Source organism: Oncorhynchus masou, chromosome 22 (assembly GCF_036934945.1).
Source record: "Oncorhynchus masou masou isolate Uvic2021 chromosome 22, UVic_Omas_1.1, whole genome shotgun sequence".
Taxonomy (NCBI): Eukaryota; Metazoa; Chordata; class Actinopteri; order Salmoniformes; family Salmonidae; genus Oncorhynchus; species Oncorhynchus masou.
Window position 1 is genome coordinate 17,764,270 of NC_088233.1, and position 22,334 is coordinate 17,786,603.

General features: G+C 42.0%; 1 protein-coding gene across 4 annotated transcripts in view; it reads left to right on the top strand.

Moving 5' to 3' along the window:
• LOC135509109 (transcriptional enhancer factor TEF-1-like) overlaps positions 1 to 22,334 on the top strand; it is a 102,569-nt gene that overhangs the window by 67,389 nt on the left and 12,846 nt on the right. For 3 of the 4 annotated variants that reach the window (XM_064929458.1, XM_064929461.1, XM_064929460.1), the window contains 7 exons: positions 6,514 to 6,578; positions 7,535 to 7,597; positions 8,334 to 8,345; positions 13,036 to 13,161; positions 13,256 to 13,302; positions 13,855 to 13,916; positions 17,900 to 18,015. In XM_064929458.1, coding sequence (XP_064785530.1) covers positions 6,514 to 6,578; positions 7,535 to 7,597; positions 8,334 to 8,345; positions 13,036 to 13,161; positions 13,256 to 13,302; positions 13,855 to 13,916; positions 17,900 to 18,015 — 491 coding nt within the window. The remainder of the gene's footprint in view (positions 1 to 6,513; positions 6,579 to 7,534; positions 7,598 to 8,333; positions 8,346 to 13,035; positions 13,162 to 13,255; positions 13,303 to 13,854; positions 13,917 to 17,899; positions 18,016 to 22,334) is intronic. The other variant, XM_064929459.1, reaches the window with a different exon arrangement.

The following is a 22,334-nucleotide window of genomic DNA, read 5'->3' on the forward strand; positions in this document are numbered from 1 at the left end:
TCAGTTTTACTAGGGTAAGTTTGGCGGCGTGAGTGAAGGAGGCTTTGTTGCGGAATAGAAAGCCGACTCTAGATTTGATTTTCGATTGGAGATGCTTGATATGAGTCTGGAAGGAGAGTTTACAGTCTAGCCAGACACCTAGGTACTTATAGATGTCCACATATTCAAGGTCAGAACCATCCAGGGTGGTGATGCTATTCAGGCGTGCGGGTGCAGGCAGCGAACGGTTGAAAAGCATGCATTTGGTTTTACTAGCGTTTAAGAGCAGTTGGAGGCCACGGAAGGAGTGTTGTATGGCATTGAAGCTCATTTGGAGGTTAGATAGCACAGTGTCCAAGGACGGGCCGGAAGTATATAGAATGGTGTCGTCTGCGTAGAGGTGAATCAGGGAATCGCCCGCAGCAAGAGCAACATCATTAATATATACAGAGAAAAGAGTCGGCCCGAGAATTGAACCCTGTGGCACCCCCATAGAGACTGCCATTGGCCCTCCTTTTCTATTTCCTGTTTGGCCTTCCTTTTCCTATAATCCACGATCAACTCCTTTGTCTTGCTCACATTGAGAGAGAGGTTGTTGTCCTGGCACCACACTGCCAGGTCTCTGACCTCCTCCCTATAGGCTGTCTCATTGTTGTCGGTGATCAGGCCTACCACTGTTGTGTCATCAGCAAACTTAATGATGGTGTTAGAGTCGTGCTTGGCCACCTTGTGGTGGGTGAATAGGGAGTACAGGAGGGGACTAAGCGTGCACCCCTTAGGGGCCCCAGTGTTGAGGATCAGCATGGCAGATGTGTTGTTGCCCACCCTTACCACCTAGGGGCAGGACATCAGGAAGTCCAGGATCCAGTTACAGAGGGAGGTGTTTAGTCCCAGGGTCCTTAGCTTAGTGATGAGTTATGTGGGTACTATGGTGTTGAACGCTGAGCTGTAGTCAAAGAACAGCATTCTCACATAGGTGTTCCTTTTGTCCAGGTGGGAAAGGGCAGTGTGGAGTGGGACTGTGTGAATGTGACTGTGGGGCGGTATGCAAATTGGAGTGGGTCTAGGGTTTCTGCATGATGGTGTTGATGTGAGCCATGACCATCCTTTCAAAGCACTTCATGGCTACCGACGTGAGTGCTACGGGGCAGTAATCCTTTAGGCAGGTTACTTTTGCTTTCTTGGGCACATGTTTGTATTACAGACTCTGTCAGGGAGAGGTTGAACATATCAGTGAAGACACTTGCCAGTTGATCCATGCATGCTTTGAGTACATGTCCTGGTAATCCGTCTGGCCCCGTGGCTTTGTGAATGTTGACCTGTTTAAAACCTCTCTGGGATATGTGGGACGGTAGCGTCCCACCTCGCCAACAGCCTGTGAAATTGCATGATGACAAATTTAAAACAACAGAAATCCCACAATTAAAATTCCTCAAACATAAAAGCATTTTACACCATTTTAAAGATAAACTTCTTGTAAATCCAGCCACAGTGTCCGATTTCAAATAAGCTTTACAGTGAAAGCACACCAAACGATTATGTTAGGTCAGCACCTAGTCACAGAAAACCATACAGCCATTTTCCAGCCAAGGAGAGGCCTCACAAAAATCAGAAATAGTGATTAAATTAGTCACTTACCTTTGATCTTCATCAGATGGCACTCACAGGACTTCATGTTACACAATAAATGTGTGTTTTGTTCGATAAAGTTCATCTTTATGTCCAAAAACCTGTGTGTTATGATCAGAAATGCATTGTCTCAAACAAACATCTGGTGAAAGTGCAGAGAGCCACATCAAATTACAGAAATAATCATAATAAACATTGATAAATAATACAAGTGTTATGCATGGAAATAAACTTGTTCTTAATGCAACCGCTGTCAGATTTCAAAAACGCTTTACGGCGAAAGCACACCTTGCGATTATGTTAGGTCAGCGCTCGTCACATAAAAACATCCAGCCATTTTCCAAAGAAGGAGAGGTGTCAGAAATAGCGTTGTAAATATTCACTTACCTTTGATGATCTTCATCGGAATGCACTCCCAGGAATCCCAGTTCCACAATAAATGTTTGTTTTGTTCGATAAAGTCCATAATTTATGTCCAAATACCTCCTTTTTGTTCGCGCGTTTAGCCCAGTAATCCAAATGCATAATGCGCGATCACTTGTTCAGACAAAATGTAACAAAAATTATATTACAGTTCGTAGAAACATGTCAAATGATGTATAGAATCAATCTTTCAGATGTTTTTATCATAAATCTTCAGTAATGTTCCAACCAGAGAATTCCTTTGTCTTTAGAAATGCAATGGAACTCAGCTAACTCTCACAGGGGCACGCTTCATCAGTTCATGGCACTCTGCCTGACCTCTGGTTGAAACAGCTCTCATTCTCTCTTCCTTCACAGTAGAAGCCCGAAGCAAGGTTCTAAAGACTGTTGACATCTAGTGGAAGCCTTAGGAAGTGCAATATGACCCCATAGACACTGTATATATTCGATAGGCAATGACTTGAAAAACTACAAACCTAAGATTTCCCACTTCCTGGTTGGATTTATTCTCAGGTTTTTGCCTGCCATATGGGTTCTGTTATACTCACAGACAACATTCAAATAGTTTTAGAAACTTCAGAGTGTTTTCTAACCAAATCTACTAATTATATGCATATTCTAGCTTTTGGGCCTGAGTAGCAGGCAGTTTACTCTGGGCACCTTTTTATCCAAGCTACTCAATACTGCCCCCCAGTCCCAAAGAAGTTAAAGGTATTGCTCACATCGGCTACGGGGAGCGTGATCACATGCATACTTCAGTGTTGCTTGTCTTGAAGCGAGCATAAAATACATTTAGCTCGTCTGGCAGGCTTGCGTCACTGGGCAGCTCACGGCTGTGGGCCTTTGTAGTCGGTAATGTAGTCCGTAATAGTTTTCAAGCCTTGCCACATCCGACAAGAGTCAGAGCCGGTGTAGTAGGATTCAATCTTAGTCCTGTATTGACGCTTGCCTGTTTGTTGGTTTGTCTGAGGATATAGCAGGATTTCTTGTAAGCGTCTGGATTAGTGTCCCGCTCCTTGAAAACGGCAGCTCTAGCCTTTAGCTCGGTGCGATGTTGTCTGTAATCCATGGCTTCTGGTTGGGATATGTACGTACAGTCATGGTGGAGACGACGTCTTCGATGCACTTATTGATGAAGCCAATGACTGAGGTGATATACTCCTCAACGCCATTGGATGAATCCCGGAACATATTCCAGTCTGTGTTAGCAAAACAGTCCTGTAGCGTAGCATCCGCGCTAGAGGTCGACCGATTATGACTTTTCAACGCCGATACCAATTATTGGAGGACCAAAAAAGCTGATCGGCGATTTAAAAAAATAAAAATAAAAAGTATTTGTAATAATGACAATTAAAACAATACTGAATTAACACTTATTTTAACTTATTATAATACATCAATAACATCAATTTAGCCTCAAGCAGATAATGAAACATGTTCAATTTGGTTTAAATAATGCAAAAACAAAGTGTTGGAGAAGAACGTAAAAGTGCAATATGCGCTATGTAAGAAAGCTAACGTTTCAGTTCCTTGCTCAGAACATGAGAACATATGAAAGCTGGTGGTTCCTTTTAACATGAGTCTTCAGTATTCCCAGGTAAGAAGTTTTAGGTTGTAGTTATTATAGGACTATTTCCCTCTATACCATTTGTATTTCATTAACCTTGGATGTTCTTATAGGCATTTTAGTATTGCTCCTCTCCGGGCTCGAACCAGCAACACAATGACAACAGCCACCACATCGAAGCAGCGTTACCCATGCAGAGCAAGGGAAACAACCACCCAAGGCTCAGAGCGAGTGAAGTTTGAAACGCTATTAGCGCGCGCTAACTAGTCATGCTCATCACTTTGGTCACACCAGCCTCATCTCGGGAGTTGATAGGTTTGAAATCATAAACAGCGCAATGCTTGACGCGCAACGAAGAGCTGCTGGCAAAACACACAAAAGTGCTGTTTGAATGAATGTTTACGCGCCTGCTTCTGCCTACCACCGCTCAGTCAGATACTTAGATACTTGTATGCTTAGTCAGATTATATGCAACACAGGACACGCTAGATAATATCTAATAATATCATCAACCATGTGTAGTTAACACGTGATTATGATTGATTGTTTTTTATAAGATACGTTTAATGCTAGCTAGCAACTTACCATGGCTTACTGCATTTGCTTAACAGGCAGTCTCTTTGTGGAGTGCAACAAGAGGCAGGTCGTTATTGCGTTGGACTAGTTAACTGTAAGGTTGCAAGATTGGATCCCCCGAGCTGACAAGGTGAAAATCTGTCGTTCTGTCCCTGAACGAGGCAGTTAACCCACCGTTCCTAGGCCGTCATTGAAAATAAGAATGTGTTCTTAACCTGACTTGCCTAGTTAAATAAAGATTACATAAAGGTGTAAAAAAATATATAAAAAAATATATCGGTTTCCGATTGTTATGAAAACTTGAAATCGGCCCACATTAATCGACCATTCCGATTAAACAGTCGACCTCTAATCTGCGCCATCTGACCACTTCCGTATTGAGCGAGTCACTGGTACTTCCTGTTTTAGTTTTTTCTTGTAAGCAGGAATCAGGAGGATATTATGGTCAGAATTGCCATATGGAGGACGAGGGAGAGCTTTGTACGCGTCTCTGTGTGTGGAGTAAAGGTGGTCGAGTTTTTTTCCCTCTGGTTGTACATGTGACATGCTGGTAGAAATGAGGTATAACAGATTTAAGTTTGCCTGCATTAAAGTCCCTGGCCACTAGGAGCGCTACTTCTGGATGAGCATTTTCTCGTTTGCTTATGGCCTTATACAGCTCGTTGAGTGCGGTCTTAGTGCCAATCATCGGTTTGTGGTGGTAAATAGACAGCTCGTGTGGCCTACAGCTTATCATGAGGTATTCTATCTCAAGCGAGCAATACCTCGAGACTTCTTCAATATTAGACTTCGCGCACTAGCAGTTATTGACAGCTGCTCTGTCCTGCTGATGCACAGAGAAGCCAGCCAGCTCTATATTATCTGTGTCGTCGTTTAGCCATGACTCGCTGAAACATAAGATATTACAGTTTTTAATGTCCCGTTGGTAGGATAGTCTTAATCGTATATCATCCAGATGACGTTTTAGGTTCTCTGTTGTGTGCCTCTGATTGAAGATGAAATCCTACTACACAGTGATGTATGACAGCATGTTCATCGACAACCAACATTCGGTTGTTAATGCCACGTATTGTGTTTGAGACATTTTTAATTTCTCCATCAGCGCCACCACAGTTTTTGTTAAAAACATTGTTTTGCCTTTATGATGATCGGGACCAATCTGTTAGCGGTAGTCTTGCGATGTCGGCACTGTGATTTTAATTTAATAAAACATGTTCAGTTAGGGATTTTTTCAAAATGTTAACGATCCCAAATTCGTTTAGATGTTTAAACGTCACACCTCTACAGTACTACCTGTAGACATCCATTGTATTCTGGTCTAACACTGCTAGTAATATGTTCCCCACCATTTTTCCTGCTTTTGAGGGATCATGAAAGGATATATTGTTTAGTTGATATTTGCTTGAAGGATTTGCAAGGCATTTTCTTATATTTCTAAGTGTTTTCAGAGAAAACTCATTTGAATGTATGTTTCACATGCAGTAATGACATTAATTGGCTGGTTTTACAGAGAAAACAAGCACAGCAGGGATTTGTGATGGACCTGATTTTGAACAAGGTTTCAGAAAAAAGCTGGGTGAAATAGAGCAGTGTTACCTCTGAAACGTTTGACTATAATAATGTCCATCAGTGCAGAACCTTCTCTGTCTTGGCTCTCTTCTGGCAGTGTAATCTTTTTGTCTAGTTTTGAAAATAAAGATTAGCTTACTCAACTCATAGTGGGCTATTTTATGAGTACCATGGGGGAGGGATTTTCTTGGTTTCGTCTGTTAGGTTGAGGGTCTTTAATCTTCTCTCTCTCTTTCTCCTTCCCTCCCTCCATCCCTCTCGCTCTCTCCCTCCCTCTCTCACTCTTTCCTTAACCCTCTCTCTCCCTCTCTCTTGTTTAGCGCGCCTGCCAAGTCCTGCTGAGCATGTTTGCAAGCTGGTGAAAAGAATGAATTATTCAGCAGTAAGCATGCTTACAGCTGGCCGTTTTGCGGCCTTTGATCTGGGGATTGGGCGTCTGCATGAATGCCCATATTGTCATGTTATGTGTACACGATTGAGAGTAGGGAGGCCCCAGCATGGGCGGCGGGAGATTACAGTGCGGGCCTGCTGGGAGTAGGGTCACACCACTAAATCCCCCAGATGCTGTTTGTTCGGCCGAGGTCACATGTTGTCCGCCTGTCCGTGTGGCCTTAACACAATGGTCCCCTCCAAGTGAACGAGGGTTAGGTTTAGTCTCCCCCACCAGGCCCCCTCCACATATACCCACCTGTCTAGAGTGGACACAAAAGTCAGGGGGCCACTACCTACACACCCAGACTGCTGTCTTAGTGCTTTGTTTCTTCCCTCAGGTCGCAATGAATTGATAGCAAGATACATCAAACTAAGAACGGGAAAGACAAGGACAAGAAAGCAGGTAAGAGGGACTGCCTTTCCCATATGAGTTTTCACTTTTTTTTCTTTTTTTTTCTGGCAAGGGGGGGGGAGTGGTATGGACGTGGCCAATGGCATGGTCTCCGAACTCAAAATATCAGAGTCCCTCCTCTTGGCCACAGAGACAAAATGTTGCCATTTTAAAACTAATTTCCTGCAATTCTACACATTTCAGTTTACACTGAAAATGTTTTACCCACCATATTTTTTTCTCTCTCTCTCTCTCTCTCTCTCTATATATATATATATAATTAGTATTACTTAAAACATTTATCACATTTTCTGGCATGGCGGCAACGATTTAGCAATGGCTGCATGTCGCTGCGAAATGAATATAGGGGAAACACTGACTCAGATATGCTGTGCACTGTGTAATGAAACCTGAACCACTCACTGTCCAATCCCTGAAGTAGTCACTCACTGTCCAATCCCTGATGTACATACTCACTCACTGTCCAATCTCTGATGTACATACTCACTGTCCAATCCCAGAAGTATCACTCACTCACTGTCCAATCCCTGATGTACATACTCACTCACTGTCCATCTGTCACTCAAATCCCTGATGTACATACTCACTCACTGTCCAATCCCTGATGTACACACGTTGCCATTTTCTGTGCAGCCCTTAGAGGGTGCTGGAATGCAGGTCATCTGACACCACAGGCCGAACTCAGACACTTTGAGCTGTGTGGCTATGCATAGAATCAAAACAGGTCTCCTATTGAAGAATGTTTTTGCATGATGCATAGCACTTGATGTCAAAAGACCACAGGTGTTTTTTTCACTGTTGAATCTTAGCCAGAGAGAAAGGTGGAGGGATACAAGGCGCTGGCAGCAGTTGTCAAGGGAGGAGTGTGTGTCCCCAGTGGCGGGGTTAGGCCCGCTTTCTTTTCATCTCCATGGTAACAGTCTGTTCCCTTGTCTCCCTCCCAACAGGTCTCCAGTCACATTCAGGTTCTTGCCAGACGGAAATCTCGGGAGTTTCACACCAAGCTAAAGGTAAGAGCTACTGCCTACTGCACTGTTTGTGTAGCTTCTTGTTTCTGTTGCCGTGGTGACAGGTGGGATGCATCTAAGATTCCTCACATCTGATATTCCTGTTTAGCATTCGATGGGCTAGTCCCAGACTTCCCCGTGTTTTGCTCTGTTTCTTACTGCTTCCTGTAACTAGAAAAAGAATAGCGGAACTGAAATGTCTTTGCAATGTGATAGTTCTTCACTCTTTGTCACTGATCAAGGATTTAATTGTATGTTCAGTTTCATAATATTTCATTAAACAATGTTGTACAATGCAGATCTCTTCCGTCAACTTGCAAGAAAATACTGAAATATCATTTTTTTTTGTTATATAAATATTGATCACGAAAATAGATTGCACAATATTCACAGTGCATGAAGTTAAGACAGCAAGCCACTGACAGCAAATTCAGGCAGCGTACTGCCAAGACGTGTTCGCTGTTGATTGTACAGTAGATGAGCTAGCAGTCAGCCAGAAGTGACCTTATTATCGTTTAACACGGAAGCTGTTCGTGCAGGTTCGGCTTGCATGGCCTATGTTTGCAAGGTCATGCTTTACATACCACTGTCAATACCTCCCATTTCATCTTTAACTATCGGAACATTATCATCATCCTATGTTGTAATACAGGCACTCGTTAGTCTTGTCCAAATAGCGAAGTATACAGGTGATAAGTGGCCTGTAAGAATATAACCACTCTCATCTCTTTGCATTTAGGTCACATGTATGGTAAGTACCACCCTCAATATACTGTACTGTTGGCTGTGCTTCAGGCCCGTCTGTATAGCTTGATGTGAAGGTGCCCCTGCTCTTAGATCCATAGTGTTGTGTTCTGCTGCGGAAGGCCCATGTACTGTGTAATGTATGTCCTGTGTGTATCTATCACCAGCAGCTACTGCGTACGCTCCATCTCAGTGCATCGTCATTGCCAGCATGCTCATCTTCTCCCAAGGCTCCTATCATTCAAATGGCAGTGAGGCAGTCCATTAACCCAAGCATACAGTACCAGTCAAAAGTTTGGACACACCTACTCATACAAGGGTTTTTCTTTATTTTCACTATTTTCTACATTGTAGAATAATAGTGGATACATCAAAACTATGAAATAACACACATGGAATCATGTTGTAACCAAAAAAGTGTAAAACAAGATTCTTCAAAGTGGCCACCCTTTTCCGTGATGACAGCTTTGCACTCTCTTGGCATTCTCTCAACCAGTTTCATGAGGTAGTCACCTGGAATGCATTTAATCTAACAGGTGTGCCTATATTTGTGGAATAATGCAAAAATGCATTTGAGCTAATCAGTTGTGTTGTGACAAGATAGGGGTGGTATACAGATGATAGCCCTAATTGGTAAAAGAGTCCATATAAAAGTCCATATTATGGCAAAAACAGCTCAAATAAGCAAAGAGAAACGACAGTCCATAATTACTGTAAGACATGAAGGTCAGTCAGTACGGAACATTTCAAGAACTTTGAAAGTTTCTTCAAGCGTCATCACAAAAAACATCAAGCACTATGATGAAATTGGCTCTCATGAGGACCGCCACAGGAAAGGAAGACCCAGAGTTACCTCTGCTGCAGAGGATAAGTTCATTAGAGTTAACTGCACCTCAGATTGCAGCCCAAATAAATGCTTCAGAGTTCAAGTAACAGACACATCTCAACATCGGCTGTTCAGAGAAGACTGTGTGAATCAGGCCTTCATGATCGAATTGCTGCAAAGAAACCACTACTAAAGAGCACCAATAATTAAAAGAGACTCGCTTGGGCCAAGAAACATGAGCAATGGACATTAGATCAATGGAAATCTGTCCTTTGGTCTGATGAGTCCAAATTTGAGATTTTTGATTACAACTGCCATGTCTTTGTGAGACCCAGAGTAGGTGAACGGATGATCTCCGCATGTGTGGTTCCCACTGTGAATCATGGAGGAGGAGGTGTGAAGGTGTGGGGGTGCTTTGCTGGTGACACTTTTTGTGATTTATTTAGAATTCAAGGCACTCTTAACCAGCATGGCTACCACAACATTCTGCAGTGATGCGCCATCCCATCTGGTTTGCGCTTAGTGGGACTATCATTTGTTTTTAACGGGACAATGACCGGTAACACACCTCCAGGCTGTTTAGAGGCTATTTGGCCAAGGAGAGTGATGGAGTGCTGCATCAGATGACCTGGCCTCCACAATCACCTGACCTCAGAGTAAAGGACCACAGAGTGAAGGAAAAGCATCCATCAAGTGCTCAGTATATGTGGGAACTCTTTCAAGATTGTTGGAAAAGCATTCCTCATGAAGCTGGTTGAGAGAATGCCAAGAGTGTGCTAAGCTGTCATCAAAGCAAAGGGTGGCTAGTTTGAATAATCTAAAATCTATTTTGATTTGTTTAACACTTTCTCGGTTACTACCTGATTCCATGTTATTTCATAGGTTTGATGTCTTCACTATCATTCTACAATGTAGAAAATAGTAAAAATAAAGAAAAACCCTTGAATGAGTAGGTACAGTTGAAGTCGGAAGTTCACCTACACCTAAGCCAAATACATTTAAACTTTTCACAATTACTGACATTTAATCCTAGTAGAAATTCCCTGTCTTGGGTCAGTTAGGATCACCACTTTATTTAAAAAATGTGAAATGTCAGAATAATAGTAGAGAGAATGATCTATTTCAGCTTTTATTTCTTTCATCACATTCCCAGTGGGTCAGAAGTTTACATACACTCATTTAGGTTTTAGTAGCATTGTCTTTAAATTGTTTAACTTGGATCAAAAGTTTTGGATAGCCTCCCACAAGCTTCCCACAATAAGTAGGGTGAATTGTGGCCCATTCCTCCTGACAGAGCTGGTGTAACTGAATCAGGTTGGAAGCCTCCTTGATCGCACACACTTTTTCAGTTCTGCACACAAATTTTCTATGGGATTGAGGTCAGCACTTTGTGACCTTGACTTTGTTGTCCTTAAGCCATTTTGCCACAACTTTGGAAGTATGCTTGCGGTCATAGTCCATTTGGAAGACACATTTGCGACCAAGCTTTAACTTCCTGACTGATGTCTTGAGATGTTGCTTCAATATATCCACATCATTTTAGGACACGTTTTACTGTGGATATAGATACTTTTGTACCTGTTTCCTCCAGCATCTTCACCTTTGCTGTTGTTCTGGGATTGATTTGCACTTTTCGCACAAAAGTACGTTCATCTCTAGGAGACAGAACGCGTCTCCTTCTTGAGCGGTATGCCGGCTGCGTAGTCCCATGGTGTTTATACTTGCATACTATTGTTTGTAGAGATGAACGTGGTACCTTAAGGCATTTGGAAATTGCTCCCAAGGATGAACCAGACTTGTGGAGGTCTACTATTTTTTTCTGAGGTCTTGGCTGATTTATTTTGATTTTACCATGATGTCAAGCAAAGAAGCACTGAGTTTGAAGGTAGGCCTTGAAATATGTCCACAGGTACACCTCCAATTGACTCAAATGATGACAATTAGCCTATCAGAAGCTTCTAAAGCCATGACATCATTGGAATTTTCCAAGCTGTTTAAAGGCACAGTCAACTTACTGTATGTAAACTTCTGACCCACTGTGAATTATAAGTGAAATCATCTGTCTGTAAACAATTGTTGGAAAAATTATTTGTGTCATGCACAAAGTAGATGTCCTAACCGACTTGCCATGTAGTTTAACCTCTCTGGGATACCTGGCCAAAAGCCAGTGAAAATGCAGAGCGCCAAATTCAAATAAATTACTATAAAAATCAAACCTTCATGAAATCACAGATGTAAGATACCAAATTAAACCTACACGTGTTGAGAATCCAGCCAACATGTCAGATTTCAAAAAGGCTTTTCGGCGAAAGCAAACAATGCTATTATCTGAGGGTAGCACCTCCGTAAACAAAGAGAGAAAACATATTTCAACCCTGCAGGCGCGACACAAAACGCAGAAATAACAATATAAATCATGCCTTACCTTTGACAAGCTTCTTTTGTTGGCACTCCAATATGTCCCATAAACATCACAAATGGTCCCTTTGTTCTATTAATTCCGTCGATATATATCCAAAATGTCCATTTAGTTGGCGCATTTGATCCAGAAAAACACTGGTTCCAACTTGCGCAACTTGACTACAAAATATCTCAAAAGTTACCTGTAAACTTTGCCAAAACATTTCAAACTACTTTTGTAATACAACTTTAGGTATTTTTTTAAGTAAATAATTGATCAAATTGAAGACGGGATGATCTGTGTTCAATACAGGAAGAAAACAAACTGACGCTACCTTTCTGGGCACGCGCCTCTATCTAACAGTACACTTGAAGTGACCCTCGTTTTGAACAGGGCTACTTCTTTACACAAAGGAAAAACCTCAACCAATTTTTAAATACTGGTGACATCCAGTGGAAGCGATAGGAACTGCAAGAAGGTCCCTTAGAAATCTGGATTCCCAATGAAAACCCATTGAAAAATCTGAATGGTTTGTCCTCGGGGTTTCGCCTGCTACATAAGTCCTGTTATACTCACAGACATAATTCAAACAGTTTTAGAAACTTCAGAGTTTTTCTATCCACATCTACTAATAATATGCACATCTTATCTTCTGGGGATGAGTAGCAGGCAGTTGAATTTGGGCATGCATTTCATCTGGATGTGAAAATACTGCCCCCTGTCACCAGGAAGTTAACAAGAAATTTGTGGAGTGGTTGAAAAACAAGTGTATGTAAACTTCCGACTTCAACTTTATGCCAACACCTTTTACTGGTACTGTATGTTTTTCATAAATTTGATTAAAATGTACAACTTATGAAATGTCCACAGATGCCACTTCTCTACAGAGAACTCAAGCACCGGAGTGCTTTCTTTCCAATGTTCAGCATACACTAGAATCTTGCCCTGATGTCCTTGGTTGTGGGATTCTTTCAATCACTTAGGGCTGGAATCAATCTGTATCCGTGTTATAGCTCGATTGAAATTTAAAGGCAATGTTTCAACGTTAAAGGAGACTGCAGTAAAAGCTGCCAATGTTAGCTCAATCAGAAATTACCTTTGAATTTTAACACGGATCTTCCGCAATACGGATTAAATCCAGCCCTTAGTTGCCATCTGTTTGGGTAATGTACTGTTTTTTCATACAAGACAAGCTCTGCCCTTAAAAGAAAAACACATTTAAATGGTTAGGTATTCAATTCAAGACTCAATAACAACACAATGGGTGTTCTGTGTTTTTATTCACTAGTATCAGAGAAAAATGAAGAGCAATAGAATTCTGTACTCTTAAAAGCACATATTTTTCAGGCAAATAGACGGCCTTGTGTGTGTGAGGTTGTCTATATGTGTGTGGGTGTGTGTGTTTGTTTGGCTGTTGTTGCTTGTTCTTTGTCCCACCACTCTGAGTTATTGTGTTGTGTTCTACTGAAGGACCAGAGTGTGAAAGACAAGGCACTGCAGAGTATGGCCTCCATGTCCTCGGCTCAGATCGTCTCTGCCACTGCCATCCACAACAAGCTGGGCCTCCCAAGACCCACCTTCCCTGGGGCGACAGGAGTAAAACACCCCTCACTAAACCCACATATTTCGTAACAATTGACTTGATGTGCATTGTGCTGTCCTGATTGTCCATTAACTTACTCTTCCCTAGTTTTGGCAGGGTATGATATCCACTGGCCAGCCTGGATCATCACAAGAGTAAGTCGTCCTAATGTGTCTTTTATTTTTTATTTTTTTCACCTTTATTTAACCAGGTAGCCTAGTTGAGAACACCTTTATTTAACCAGGTAGGATAGTTGAGAACAAGTTCTCATTTGCAACTCTGACCTGGCCAAGATAAAGCAAAGCAGTGTGACACAGACAACAACACAGAGTTACACATGGAGTAAACAATAAACAAGCCAATAAAACAATAAACAAATCAATGACACAGTAGAAAAAATAAAGTATATATACAGTGTGTGTAAAAGGCACGAGGGGATAGGCCATAGGAGCGAATAGATACAATTTAGTAGATTAACACTGGAGTGATAAATGAGCAGATGATGATGTGCAAGTAGAGATACTGGTGTGCAAAAGAGCAGGAAAGTAAATAAAATAAAGTATCGGTCTTGTTATTGATAATATACGATGATGAAGTAATAACTTAACTAACTTGTTAGCTCGATTTTATAACTTATCTACCTAGTTAATTTTTTGTATTATTACAATAACCAGGTCAACTTCCTAATTCTGTCTTTTTATCTTCAGCATTAAGCCATTTTCCCAGCAGGCCTACCCCAGCCAGACAGCTGTAACGACCACCATCTCAGGTGAGGGTGCCCTTTTACCCAATCCACCTTATTTCTATCAGCTCATTTCACTTTATCTGAGGCCAACGCTCAAACAAAATGGCACCTCCAATGGCATCTATTACCAAGGCATTAGTACTGTTACATGGCTAATGCTACTAGTGATATAGCTAATGGGTATCATGTTAGTGAGTGTATTTAACTTGTTGCGACGAGCAATCCCGTATCCGGGAGCGTAATTATAGCACCAAGCTCATTACCATAACGCAACGTTAACTATTCATGAAAATCGCGAATGAAATGAAATAAATATATTGGCTCACAAGCTTAGCCTTTTGTTAACAACACTGTCATCTCAGATTTTCAAAAAATGCTTTTCAACCATAGCTACACAAGCATTTGTGTAAGAGTATTGATAGCTAGCATAGCATTAAGCCTAGCATTCAGCAGGCAACATTTTCACAAAAACAAGAAAAGCATTCAAATAAAATAATTTACCTTTGAAGAACTTCGGATGTTTTCAATGAGGAGACTCTCAGTTAGATAGCAAATGTTCAGTTTTTCCAAAAAGATTATTTGTGTAGGAGAAATCGCTCCGTTTTGTTCATCACGTTTGGCTAAGAAAAAACCCTGAAAATTCAGTCATTACAACGCAAACTTTTTTCCAAATTAACTCTATGATATCGACAGTAACATGGCAAACATTGTTTAGAATCAATCCTCAAGGTGTTTTTCACATATCTATCGATGATAAATCATTCGTGGCAGTTGACTTTCGCTTCTGAACCAAATGGAAACGTGCATGCAGCTGGAGATTACGCAATAATTTTGACGGAGGACACCAGGCGGACACCTGGTAAATGTAGTCTCTTATGGTCAATCTTCCAATGATATGCCTACAAATACGTCACAATGTTGCAGACACCTTGGGGAAACGACAGAAAGTATAGGCTCATTCCTGGCGCATTCACAGCCATATAAGTAGACATTGGAACACAGCGCATTCAAAATCTGCGTCATTTCCTGCTTGAAATTTCATCTTGGTTTCGCCTGTAGCATTAGTTCTGGGGCACTCACAGATAATATCTTTGCAGTTTTGGAAACGTCAGAGTGTTTTCTTTCCAAAGCTGTCAATTATATGCATAGTTGAGCATCTTTTCATGACAAAATATCTTGTTTAAAACGGGAACGTTTTTCATCCAAAAATGAAATACTGCCCCCAGAGTTTCAAGAGGTTAACCAGGTATGCCAGTTGAGAACAAGTTCTCATTTACAACTGTGACCTGGCCAAGATAAAGCAAAGCAGTGCGACTAAAAAAACAACACAGAGTTACACATGGGATAAACAAACATACAGTCAATAACACAATAGAAAAAATGTATATACAGTGTGTGCAAATGGAGTAAGGAGGTAAGGCAATACATAGGCCAATAGTAGCCAAGTAATTGCAATTTAGCAAATTAAAACTGGAGTGATAGATATGCAGATGATGATGTGCAAATAGAAATACTGGTGTGCAAAAGAGCAAAAAAGTAAATAAAAACAATATGGAGATGAGTTAGGTAGTTGGATGGGCTATTTACATATGGGCTGTGTACAGCTGCAACGATCGGTAAGCTGCTCAGATAGCTGATGCTTAAAGTTAGTGAGGGAGATATAAGTCTCCAACTTCAGCGATTTTTGCAATTCGTTCCAGTCATTGGCAGCAGAGAACTGGAAGGAAACGCGGCCAAAAAGGTGTTGGCTTTGGGGATGACCAGTGAGATATACCTGCTGGAGCACGTGCTACGGGTAGGTGTTGTTAAGGTGACCAGTGAGCTGAGATAAGGCAGAGCTTTACCTAGCAAAGACTTCTAGATGACCTGGAGCCAGTGGGTCTGGCGATGAATATGTAGCGAGGGCCAGCTGACGAGAGCATACAGGTCGCAGTGGTGGTATATGGGGCTTTGGTGACAAAACGGATGGCACTGTGATAGACTGCATTCATTTTGCTGAGTAGAGTGTTAGAGGCTATTTTGAAAATGACATCGCCAAAGTCGAGTATCGGTAGGATAGTCAGTTTTACTAGGGTATGTTTGGCAGCGTGAGTGATGGAGGCTTTGTTGCGAAATGGGAAGCTGATTCTATATTTAATTTTGAATTGGAGATGCTTACTATGAGTCTGGAAGGAGAGTATACAGTCTAGCAAGACACCTAGGTATTTGTAGTTGTCCACATATAAGTCAGAACCGTCCAGAGTAGTGATGCTAGTCGGGAGGGCGGGTGCAGGCAGCCATCGGTTGAAGAGCAGTTGGAGGCCATGGAAGGAGTTGTATGGCATCGTTTGGAGGTTTGTTAATACAGTGTCCAAAGAAGGGCCAGATGTATACAGAAAGGTGTCGTCTGCGTAGAGGTGGATCAAAGAATCACCAGCAGCAAGAGCGACATGATTGATATATACAGAGAAAAGAGTCGGACTGAGAATTGAACCCTGTAGTACCCCCATAGAGACTGCCAGAGGTCCGGACAACAGGCCCTCCGATTTGACACACTGAACTCTATCTGAGAAGTAGTTGGTGAACCAGGTGAGGCAATCATTTGAGAAGCCAAGGCTATCGAGTCTGCCGATGAGGATGTGGTGAATGACAAAGTCGAAAGCCTTGGCCAGGTCGATGAAGACGGCTGCACAGTACTGTCTTTTATCGATGGTGGTTATGATATCGTTTAGTACCTTCAGCGTGGCCTGAGGTGCACCCGTGACAAGCTCGGAAACCGGATTGCACAGCGGAGAAGGTACGGTAGGATTGAAAATGGTCAGTGATCTATTTTTTAACTTGGCTTTCGAAGACTTTAGAAATGGATATAGGTCTGTAACAGTTTGGGTTTAGAGTGTCTCCCCCTTTGAAGAGGGGGATGACTGCGGCAGCTTTCCAATCTTTAGGAATCTCAGATGATACGAAAGAGAAGTTGAACAGACTAGTAATAGGGGTTGCAACAATGGCTGAGGACAATTTTAGAACGAGAGCCCAGCTGATTTATAGGGGTACAGGTTTTGCAGCTCTTTCAGAACATCTGCTGTCTGGATTTGGGCGAAGGAGCAGCTGGGGAGGCTTGGACAAGTAGCTGCGGGGTGCACGGCGCTTCTGGCCGGGGTTGGGGTAGCCAGGAGGAAAGCATGGCCAGCCATAGAGAAATGCTTCTTGAAATTCTCGATTATCGTGGATTTATCGGTGGTGACAGTGTTTCCTAGCCTCAGTACAGCGGGCAGCTGGGAGGAGGTGCACTTATTCTCCATGGACTTGACAGTGTCCCAGAACTTTTAGGAGTTAGAGCTACAGGATGCATATTTATGTTTGGAAAAGCTAGCCTTTGCTTTCCTAACTGACAGTGTGTATTTGTTTCTGACTTTCCTGAAAAGTTTCATATCGCGGGGACTATTCGATGCTAGTGCAGTACGGCACAGGATGTTTTTGTGCTGGTCGAGGGCAGTCAGGTCTGGAGTGAACCAAGGGCTATATCTGTTCTTAGTTATACATTTTTTGAAAGGGGCATGCTTGTTTAAGATGCTGAGGAAAGGAATCTGGTGATGTAGTGGAGAAAAGTAGTCCGATATACTCAGGGTTGATATCGACGCTGTGCAGACTGGCGGGTATTATCCAGGCTAAAAGCGGCTAGTGTCTGAGCTAAAGGTAAAGGCCGCTAGCAGTGGCTAACAATGACTAAATAGCTAGTAGATAATTAGCTAGTTAGCATCTGATGGCTAGCTTCTGATGGAGTTTCTAGCTATAAGGTCTAAAAATAGCAGATCCGTATCACATTAGGGGGGGCGGGTTGCCGGAAGGTATATTTAATTTAAAAATGGAAAAATAAATGTATTGTATTGAAATATTTACAGACTGTTTTTTTATTGTTTTTTTTACACGGGACAATGGAAAAACAAGTCTGCACTGCTATGCCATCTTGGATTGCCTAGTGCCAGTAAACGGTGGATAGTGAGGTGACAGTGTTGTGTGTAATCCCCCAGCGTACGAGCCCCCCACGGCTACAGCCCCGGCCTGGCAGGGACGCTCCATCGGGACCACCATACTCAGACTGGTGGAGTTCTCTGCCTTCCTGGAGCAGCAGAGAGACCCTGACACTGTGAGTACATGCCCTACTGTCTTCCTTCCCACACACAGAAAAACACACCTGGGTAAACCCGTACTTGTTTCTCAGACAGCATCCCAAACCAGACCAAACTAGTGCCGTTTCCTGATGTCAACCATACTTCCTCAAACTGGTGTATGTCTTCACACACTCTCTCAGACAAAAAAAGGTAAAACAAACAAAGCAGAATCCCTCCAAATACCAAAGTGACTCTGGAACATACAGGTAAGTGCCAAAATAAAGGAAACACCAACATAAAGTATACTAATAGGGCGTTGGGCCACGAGCCAGAAAGCTTCACTGTGCCTTGGCATAGAGTCTACTAGTGTCTGAAACACTTTTGGAGGGATGCGACACCATTCTTCCACAAGAATTTCCATCATTGATGGTGGTGGAAAACGTTGTCTCAGGCGCCGCACCAGAATCTCCCATAAGTGTATACACACACCTTTTAAACCCCCTATGCTCCTTTGAGACCCCTCTTTCAAAATAACAGATCTCTTCTAGCCATGGTAGCCAAAATAACAGATCTCTTCTAGCCATGGTAGTCAAAATAACAGATCTCTTCTAGCCATGGTAGCCAAAATAACAGATCTCTTCTATCCATGGTAGTCAAAATAACAGATCTCTTCTAGCCATGGTAGCCAAAATAACAGATCTCTTCTATCCATGGTAGTCAAAATAACAGATCTCTTCTAGCCATGGTAGCCAAAATAACAGATCTCTTCTAGCCATGGTAGCCAAAATAACAGATCTCTTCTAGCCATGGTAGTCAAAATAACAGATCTCCTCTAGCCATGGTAGCCAAAATAACTGATCTCTTCTATCCATGGTAGTCAAAATAACAGATCTCTTCTAGCCATGGTAGCCAAAATAACAGATCTCTTCTAGCCATGGTAGCCAAAATAACAGATCTCTTCTAGCCATGGTAGCCAAAATAACAGATCTCTTCTAGCCATGGTAGCCAAAATAACAGATCTCTTCTAGCCATGGTAGCCAAAATAACAGATCTCTTCTAGCCATGGTAGCCAAAATAACAGATCTCTTCTATCCATGGTAGCCAAAATAACAGATCTCTTCTAGCCATGGTAGCCAAAATAACAGATCTCTTCTAGCCATGGTAGCCAAAATAACAGATCTCTTCTATCCATGGTAGTCAAAATAACAGATCTCTTCTAGCCATGGTAGTCAAAATAACAGATCTCCTCTAGCCATGGTAGCCAAAATAACTGATCTCTTCTAGCCATGGTAGCCAAAATAACAGATCTCTTCTAGCCATGGTAGTCAAAATAACAGATCTCTTCTAGCCATGGTAGCCAAAATAACAGATCTCTTCTAGCCATGGTCGTCAAAATAACAGATCTCTTCTAGCCATGGTAGTCAAAATAACAGATCTCTTCTAGCCATGGTAGCCAAAATAACAGATCTCTTCTAGCCATGGTAGTCAAAATAACAGATCTCTTCTAGCCATGGTAGCCAAAATAACTGATATCTTCTAGCCATGGTAGCCAAAATAACAGGATCTCTTCAAGCTATGGTAGCCAAAATAACAGATCTCTTCTAGCCATGGTAGCCAAAATAATGGCCAACTGTGTATTTTTATACAGGACCCTAACCTAAGCATGGTAGGATGTTAAATGCTTAATTAACTCAGGAACCATACCTGTATGGAAGCAGCTGCTTACAATATACTTTGTATCCCTCATTTACTCAAGTGTTTTCTTTATTTTGGCAGTTAACTGTATATCCAGTTTGTCATTTTGTCACTATTTGTTAGCTGTTGCATTTTTACTTGTGTTGACATTTATCTTGGGTTAGTGAGCTATCATAGACCATACTGCTCCAGTGCCTTTGGAAAGTATTCAGACCCCTTGACCTTTTCCACATTTTTTTTTACGTTACAGCCTTATTCTAAAATGGATTTAAAAAAAACATTTTAAATACTGAGCAATCTGTAAACAATAACCCATAACGACAAAGCAAAAACCAAATGTATTTAAAGTAAAAAACAGAAATACCTTATTTACATAAGTGTTCAGACCCTTTGTATTGAGGCTCGAAATTGAGCTCAGGTGCATCCTGTTTCCATTGATCATCCTTGATGTTTCTATAACTTGATTGGAGTCCACCTGTGGTAAATTCAATTGATTGGACACACACCTGTCTATATAAGGTCCCACAGTAGACAGTGCATGTCAGAGCAAAAACAAGCCATGAGGTCGGAATTGTCCGTAGAGCTCAGAGACAGGATTGTGTCGAGGCACAGATCTGGGGAAGGGTACCAAAACATTTATGCAGCATTGAAGATGTCCACGAACACAGTGGCCTCCATCATTCTTAAATGGAAGAAGTTTGGAACAACCAAGACTCTTCGTAGAGCCGGCCGCCCAGCCAAACTGAGCAATCGGAGGAGAAGGATCTTGGTCAGGGAGGTAACCAAAAACCCGATAGTCACTCTGACAGAGCTACTCTGTGGAGATGGGAGAACCTTCCAGAAAGACAACCATCTCTGCAGCACTCCACCAATCAGGCCTTTATTGTAGAGTGGCCAGATGGAAGCAACTCCTCAGTAAAAGGCACATGACAGCCCGTATGGACCCTGAGCTGACAAGGTACAAATCTGTCGTTCTGCCCCTGAACAGGCAGTTAACCCACTGTTCCTAGGAGAAAAGTACAGAGTTCCTTGATGAAGACCTGCTCCAGACCTCAGACTGGGGTGAAGGTTCAGCATCCAACAGGACAATGACCCTAAGCACACAGCCAAGACAACACAGGAGTGGCTTCAGGATAAGTCTCTGAATATCCTTGAGTGGCCCAACCAGAGCACGGACTTGAACCCGATCGAACATCTCTGGAGAGACCTGACAATAGCTGTGCAAAGACGCACCCCATCCAACCTGACAGAGCTTGAGAGGATCTGCAGAGAAGAATGGGAGAAACTCCCCAAATACAAGTGTAAAGTCCTACCCAAGAAGACTCAATGCTGTTCTTGCTGCCTGAAGGTGCTTCAAAAAGTACTGAGTAAAAGATCTGAATACTTATGTAAATGTTATATATATATATATTTAAATGTTCTTTGTCATCATGGGTTATTGTGTGTGTATAGATTGATGAGTGTGAAAAACGATTTAATCTATTTTAGCGTAAGGGGCTGTAACGTAACAAAATGTGGAAAAGGTCAAGGGGTCTGAATACTTTCCGAAGGCACTGTATGTCTGGTCAATGTTACAATGAAGTAAAATAATTTTGCAATATTTTTTTAATTGAACATTTATTTTATCAGGGAGTCATACTGAGACCAAGGTCTCTTTTTCAAATGAGCCCTGAATTACATTAATTACAGAAAATACATACATCAAAATGAAAATACAAAATGTAAGCAGAAAGAAAGAAAAACAAAGACCATCAGTAAAAATGTTATCATTCTGAATTGGCCTAGAGGCAACAAAACATCAAAGATTGTTCAACAAATAAGTTGCAAAAAAAACAAGCTGAATTAGGGCTGACCTCAATTAATTGACTGGTTGATTGTTTGTTCGTTAGGCTGTTAGCCGACCAAGATTGATTTAGACGAGCAGTAACAAATATATATACACACCGGGCCTCCCACTCCTCTTTCTATTCTGGTTAGAGCAAGTTTGCTCTGTTCTGTGAAGGGAGTAGTACACAACTTTGTACGAGATCTTCAGTTTCTTGGCAATTTCTCGCATGGAATAGCCTTCATTTCTCAGAACAAGAATATACTGAAAATTATATACCTGGATTAGCGAACACAACATGCCATTGGTTGCTGATAATGGGCTTCTCTACGCCTATGTAGATATTCCATAAGAAATCTGCCATTTCCTTGGTGTCCTCCCGGGTGGTGCAGTGGTCCAAGGTGCTGCTTTGCAGTGCTAGCTGTGCCACTTGAGATTCTGGGTTCGAGTCCAGGCTCTCTCTCCGCGACCGGGAGACCCATGGGGCGGCGCACAATTGGCCCAGCGTCGTCCGGGTTACGGGAGGGTTTGGCCGGCAGGTATATCCTTGTCTCATTGCGCACTAGCGACTCTTGTGGCGGGCCGGGCACAATGCAAGCTAATAAATTCATTAAAAATCCTACAATGTGATTTTCTGTATTTTTTTCTTCTCATTTTGTCTGTCATAGTTGAAGTGTATCTATGATGAAAATTACAGGCCTCTCTCATCTTTTTAAGTGGGAGAACTTGCACAATTGGTGGCTAACTGAATACTTTTTTTGCCCCACTGTTTATATTTGCGCCCATCTCAGTGAACTAATCCATTGTGGAGGCCTAGAGTAAAAGCTGGCCGGA